This window comes from Garra rufa, chromosome 16, assembly GCF_049309525.1.
Source record: "Garra rufa chromosome 16, GarRuf1.0, whole genome shotgun sequence".
In the NCBI taxonomy this organism is placed as follows: Eukaryota; Metazoa; Chordata; class Actinopteri; order Cypriniformes; family Cyprinidae; genus Garra; species Garra rufa.
In genome coordinates this window covers 39,599,948-39,607,179 of record NC_133376.1, presented here as the reverse complement: position 1 = coordinate 39,607,179, position 7,232 = coordinate 39,599,948, and the positions used below count along the sequence as shown (strand labels likewise).

Sequence of the window (7,232 nt, the reverse complement as noted above, 5' to 3'; positions counted from 1 at the left end):
CCATAAAACCAAAAAAACAGGACCACAAAACTCTTAAGTATAACGGGTATATTTGTAGCAATAGCCAAAAACACACTGTATGGGTCAAAATGATCAAGTTTTCTTTTATATCAAAAATCATAAGGATGTTAAGTAAAGATCATGTTCCATTAAGACATTTCCTCTCATAAATATATCAAAACTTACTTTTTAGTATTCATGTAATATGCCTTGCTTAATTTGGACAACTTTAAATGCAAATTTTCTCAGTATTTTGATTTGTTTGCACACTCAGATTCCAGATTTTCATAGTTGTATCTCGGCCAAATATTGTTCAGCTTTCAGATGACACATAAATCTCAGTTTCTTCTCAGCTTACCCTTATGACTGGTTTTGTGGTCCAGGGTCACATATTGAATATTAAAAATAAAGTTGTAAACAGATCCAGCAGTGTTTATAGAGAAAGAATAGCATTAGTATTACCTATTCCAAAATTCTTTATGACTTGATTTCTAGGATTCATGTATTGCAAATGCAGCATTTCATAAACATTTCCTTTTAAACTTGAGTCATATCCGCTCCTGTAAAAATGCATCAATTACAGTATTAAGAGCAACACCTAATCACAGGCTGAAGACTCGCATGCTCTTGTCCTGATGCCTCATAAGCATTTGTAGAGTAAATAAATACCCACCCACCCTTACACATTTTACAAGCTTAGTTTATGTCAAGTAGAGACAACTTTCGCCAGACACACCCCTAAAACTTGGACGTGGTGGTCTGCGTTTCTGATTGGTCGGGAAGCCCGACTGACAACACCTGCTTAACTCCTTCATCCAAATTGACACCCGGACTCTGGGAAATATATCCAGCATCCATCCCGTCTCCACTCTCACACGCTCTCTGTGTCATCTCGATCAGATCCCGGGGCTGACAGCCTGCCATTATTTATCGCGCAAGCTGAGTGTAGAAATGTTGATCAAATGCGCACTAGCCTTGCTGCTACTCTCCGTCTTGGGGAAGGTGGTGGGAACGGATAACGTGGACGTTCACGAGGGTCACCCCGAGAAACCGGCCAGTCAGAAGGGACGTCTCTCCTTACAGAACACAGGTAAGAGAATGCTAGGATCGCGCTCGAGACTGGAGCCCGAGCGGAGACTTGTGCGTGCGGGCACGTGTGAGCCGCGCGGTCACAACGCGATTCAGCGCAAAACCATCTTATCACGCGTTTTCCGAATACGCAGGAAGACGATATCTCGTAAATACGGAGCACACGTAGAGAAACCCAATATCTTCGTAAACTATTAATAGCGTGGCACAAGGTAGGCAAAGGTATACGGTGACATTGCTGTCTTATTTTCGAGCGCAGAGTGGGTTTGTGTTTACGTGCGACATCCACTTCCCTATGAAGTGCAGATAACTGCCATGCAAATGTGATCATTACAAAGAGCATCAAATATAAACGAACGCAACTTTTGTTGCATTGTGCGGGCGAGCAAGTTAAACCTGTAATGTGGAGTGATGCAATGGCTCTACATGTTGCACTAGGTGGATCAAACTTAACCTTTCTCACGACAGAAAGGCAGTTTAATCCCGTGCATTGCGACAATGAAATATCAGGTATGTGCCGTGTATTGGACAACTTTTGCACGGGACTGGCCCAGAGTAGCAGAATAGCTCAGTGGGTGTCAGTGCTGTGTGATTCCACGCACGATCCACACGTCCATTCACGCTCACACAGCTGACTTTACCTGGGCACCTCCATCAGCTGAGGTCTATTGCAATGCATTTACACTCATATTTGATGGCATTCATATGCAAGAGCTTAGAAACCTCTTGTCTAGTGTTTTCTGTTAAGCTGAAATGCTTTAGGAAAACTAACATTTTTGGAATTCCTAAATTGGAATGTTTAGGATTGCTCCGTTATATACTATTTTACTTAGAATAACCACTCATCTCAGGCAGATGCATTAACAAAGTAGTATGTTTGTTTTCATTAAATCATCTTCTGTCTCCTTTTTGTGAAGACAGACCCTGTGTTAATGTGTTTGACCGTCATGTTGCCTCACATAATGTCACTATAAGTCTGTATTTTGATTTAATCTCTTTACAGAAGCATGAGGATTGAAGTCGATGTTGTGAGATCCCTAGAAATAACTTTTAAAAATGTGGTGCAGTTTGTAATGTGATAGTAGCAGAGCTAAATACTTTCCATGAACTGTTTTATGCTTTGCTTTGGCTTTTTATTGTCACAATGGGGTTTAAATATCACTGTAAATTGTATTAAATGTCTGTATTGCATTAGAGTAAATGCCATGATAAATTAATCATTTTTTTTACAGCATGGGATTTGTTCATTTTAAAATAAAAGTCCTTAAATGTGTGCATTTCCCCTTTAGGTAAAATATTTAATGTAGGATACAACTAACAAACTATATAAGGCCAATGTGGTCATGAAAATACAACTTAATGTCTATATCTTTATCATTGATTCACTCTCTGAATAAGTGAATATTCTTTGTGCATTAGTATGTTTAATCAATCAGAATTGCTTTTGTTTCCCAAATAAAAGTCAGAAAGATTCATATTCTTGTTTCCATATGCTGTTTTCTAGTCTTTATGTCCCTGATTATTTTCTAAAACTCAGTAGTCATTGTTAATCTCCACAGCAAGGTAAAAGCAATCTCGTCCTGTCCTATATACAGTTAACCTTGCTTTTCCACATCTCAGGAAGTTACTGCAAGATGCCTCCCAGTTTGATGGACTTTAATAGCATACCTTAATTACCACAGCGCGCTCTCTGCTAAATTTGTCCCCTAAATACAGTTCTTCAATTTTCACAGGAGAAACAAAGCTGGAAAATAGGCCTCCGCATTCATGTGTAAAAGGATGCGCCAAGTATATTTCTAAAGCGGCTTTATTTCTTATAGAAAAACAGACTTGTTGTAGAGATTGTTTTGGAAGACGTCAGCCCAAATCAGGTTGTAATCTGTTGCAAACTCTTATTTATCTTTCTATGCTCTACAGCGGAGATCCAGCACTGTCTCGTGAGCGCAGGAGACGTGGGCTGCGGTGTCTTCGAGTGTTTCGAGAACAACTCCTGTGAAATCCGGGGCCTTCAGGAGATCTGCATGACCTTCCTGCACAATGCTGGCAAGTTCGACTCGCAGGTAAGCACATGGTTGCCCCATTCTCTCACGGGGTTCATGTCCCTCAGTCGCGTCCAGAGGATGACCCTGCAACCGGCACGGCCAGCTGGCACTGCCTCTGAGCTGGCTCATGTTTCACAAGGTGCAGGTGGATTTGAAGCAGAGGCTTTCAAGCTTGTAACTAGTCTTCTGTAGCAAAAACAGTTGTACTATTAGTCCCAGCAGAGAAAGAAAGGCTGTTTATGACTCTGACGAGACTGTTTTTAACCCTCGCAGGGCAAGTCCTTCATCAAGGATGCACTGAAGTGCATGGCTCACGGCTTACGGCACAAGTTCAGCTGCATCAGCCGAAAATGCCTGGCCATAAAGGAGATGGTCTTCCAGCTTCAGCGGGAATGCTACATGAAACACAACCTCTGCTCAGCTGCTAAAGACAACGTCAATGTCATGGTGGAGATGATTCATTTCCAAGACTTGTTTCCTAAAGGGTAGGTTTCCTTCCCTGCTCCTGTTTTGTGTGCTTCAGTATTGCTTGTGTTTTTGTGATATAGACTGATCACGAATTTTGAGCAAATAATGGAGATAAACCATTTTAATGTAAATATAATGCCTACGTTTTACTTGCATGACTGTGTATTTATGGAATAAATTTAATAATGAGACCCTGGACCACAAAACCAGTCATAAGGGTAAAATTTTTGAAATTGAGATTTATACAGCATCTGAAAGCTGAATAAATGAGCTTTGCATTAATGTATGATGTTATATTATAAATACAACTATTTGAAAATCTAGAATCTGAGGGTGCAAAAAAATGAAATATTGAGAAAATCAACTTTAAAGTTGTCCAAATGAAGTTCTTGGCAATGCATATCACTAATCAACTTAAGTTTTGATTTATTTGCAGCAGGAAATGTACAAAATATATTTTAAAGAAACATGAACTTAATATCCTAATGATTTTTTGAAGAAAAATCAATAATTTTGACTAGGGATGCACCGATACCAATCGGTCGATAAAGCTTGCGCGTTTTGTCAGTAAAGCCGGTTCTGTAATCAGCGGTAAATGCCATCAGGTGCGTGATTTCACGTTCAGCCGTATATACTACACACAGCCGTTGTTTACCGACGAGCTGAGCATAGCAATGTTCATTATCAGTGTGAATGTGCGCAGCTCGTCTGTAAACAACGGCTGTGTGTAGTATATACGGCTCAACGTGAAATCACGCACCTGATGGCATTTACCGCTGATTACAGAACCGGCTTTACTGACAAAACGCGCAAGTTATCGACCGATACATATCGTGCATCCCTAATTTTGACCCATACAATGTATTTTTGGCTATTGCTATAAATAAATCCGTGCTACTCGAGCTTTTGTGGTCCAGGGTCACACATAATATAATGCATTCTGACCAAACCCACAAGAACTCATTTCATTTATAGGCAGACCTTCGACTATCTTTATTTACTTCTCAGAAAAGAGGACACAATATTGTGCATTTGATGGCATTTCTTTAAGCACTTAAAGAACAGATAAATCATCAAAACAGTTTCGATTCCCATTGACTTAAGTCAGTGAGAACCAAAACAGTTTGGAAAAATCACTTCTAATAATGATCAATTATCTCATATAATTGTGGTTAGATCAAAAAAACACAAACAGACAATTAATCAGTAGTCACGTCAAGCCTGTTTTCAAGTAAGGTTGTTTATGAAATAAATGCAATGTGATGACATAATGAATATTCATTCAAATTGAATGAATAAAGTGTGTTATTTCCTGTTAGCTGCATGTTTCCATGCAACTGATGTTTTTTTTCCATTTTAAAATACATGTGGAGCTACGTAAAGCTAATTCGAGTAAGTTAATTTATTTATTCGCGCACAGTGTCGAGTCTGAGGAGCAGCTGCGTCTCATGAAAGGTCCGTGTGTCACAGTGCAGTGACATAAACTGTCCTTCCAGTGTCTTTTCCAGCACTGCTCTATTATGAACGTATGTGGGGACCAGCGTTACAAACACGAGACCTTTCAGTCAGCTTTTTGAAGTAGAGCAGCAGCGCTGGCAAGCTTTTGCTCTGTGACTGACCGCTATCATCCCGCTTTCTTAGGCCGTACGTTGAGCTGGTGAACATCTTGCTCAGCTGTGGAGAGGAGGTGAAGGAAGCCATTACGCGGAGCGTGCGTCTGCAGTGTGAGCAGAACTGGGGCGCTCTGTGCGACAGCCTGAGCTTCTGCGCCTCCATCACCGTCGCTCCAGCGCCAGGCGGCCTCGAGCGACGTCCGCCACTTTCCTCGCATTCGGACGGAGAGCACCACAAGGGCGCTCGGCAAGGAGACAAGGACAAGCCCGGCAAGGGCGGGTTCAGTTCCCACTCGAGAAGTCGGAGCCAAGGGCCGCGCCGCGCCAGTTTAGACGCAGGCCCTGCGGAGCAGGAAGACTCGAAGATCGGCGACATTCGGAGGTGAAACGGCAAAAGCGCCTCAATTGACCATGACACCCCAACAGACTCAGCAGACCTCCTCTTTTCACCCATCCACCCTCACATCTCCACACAGTCATTCCAGCACTCCCAAACTGTACATTTTGCAGGGTAAATGTGGTGCAGCTTTTTTGATACTCCTCCAGATTATAGGACAGATTGTTAATTTTGTAGAATTAAGACCAGTGTGCTTTTCTTTTAGTTCTAATACAGCAGCTCTATTTTGCGAATCATATCCTCCTTGAGATTCACTCACCTTGTTTATTTATTATTTTATGCTTGATGCAACATTTGAATATAAAACATGTACATATAAATCTATGTATATCTATATTTATATAAACACGTCTGAAATATAGCCTCCGTACTCAGTAATACTACATGTAATATAGTGCAAAGCTGTCGTATTAGTTCAATTATTGCACCGGTTACGCATCTGACTGTAGATATGTAAGATATGTTTGTTTGTGTGTGTAATTGTTAGTCGAAATACTTGATTAAGTACAAGCTGTACAGGATTGAAGTCCAGGTCTAGCATATACGACGCTCTGTGCTTCTTAGAAGGAAAACAAAACGTCCAGAAACAAGCTTATTGTGCCTTGAGAATATTACGTAGAGGCTTTGCCCCCAAAAGAACTGTGGAACCCGAGCAGATGTATTACAGTACCACGTTATATTATAAAGCGCCCTGATAGTATCGCTTAATTCTAATGCTGCATTTGAGAACAACTTCAGCGCTCGGTGTCTCATGGAAAGCAGGCCTGCCTGTGCTCCAGCCAAGTCCACAGCCAGCCACTGGTGTTTCCAAGTAAAAAATAGCAGTTTTCTCCCAGAGCCAAAAGCTGGAATTGTAGTCGGCTGGCCTTAGACCCAGGAACTGGGTTAAGTCTACATAAGACGCTCAGGGTATCACTGACAATAATATTGAAATGGGTGAATTATTGTTTACTATAGCTGCGAAAATAATTGTTTTGGGTCCTTGCCACGTGATTGGTTAATAAAATGTTCGGAGCTGATTGTTGGTTTAGGAATAAGCGACGGCCTGTACAGTTCTGCTATTCATCAGCCTAAAGGCAACAGTAGTTACTTTGACCAATCATAATCTTAATTCTCTCAGGTATTCCAATGAACGTGGGCAAAATGTGATCAACTTTGGGTTCAAACCTGGAAAACATTTTCAGATTGTTACGAGGAATGAGAAAATCTGTGTACAACTATTACATTGAATGATAGATTCCATATCGGTACAGATAGCATGTGTTCCAATTGTTTTAGAGAAATAAATACTAAAGCTCATTTCTTACTCGAATGTGTCTTTGTGGATCATTTTTTCACACATTTTATCACACAAGAATAGTCATGAATTGGAAACATCTATCCGTGGACAGTAGCATATTTGTAGAAATAGCCAACAATACATTGATTGTTCATTTATGCCAAATATCATTTGGATATTAAGTGAAGATCATGTTTCTACCGTAAATATATCAAAACTTATTTTTGATTAGTAATATGCATTGCTAAGAACTAAATTTGGACAACTTTAAAGGTGATTTTCTCAATATGTTTTTTTGCACCCTCAGGTTCCAGATTTTCAAATAGTTGTATCTCAGCCAAATT

The 7,232-nt window shown here is 40.5% G+C and overlaps 1 protein-coding gene across 1 annotated transcript; it reads left to right on the top strand.

Moving 5' to 3' along the window:
- The first annotated feature begins 842 nt into the window (after positions 1-842).
- stc2a (stanniocalcin 2a) lies at positions 843-6,915 on the top strand. Its single transcript, XM_073820899.1, has 4 exons — positions 843-1,090; positions 3,007-3,149; positions 3,405-3,616; positions 5,241-6,915. The coding sequence occupies exons 1-4, from the start codon at positions 952-954 to the stop codon at positions 5,596-5,598; spliced, it is 852 nt and encodes a 283-aa protein (XP_073677000.1). The 5' UTR covers positions 843-951; the 3' UTR covers positions 5,599-6,915.
- The last annotated feature ends 317 nt before the right edge of the window (positions 6,916-7,232 follow it).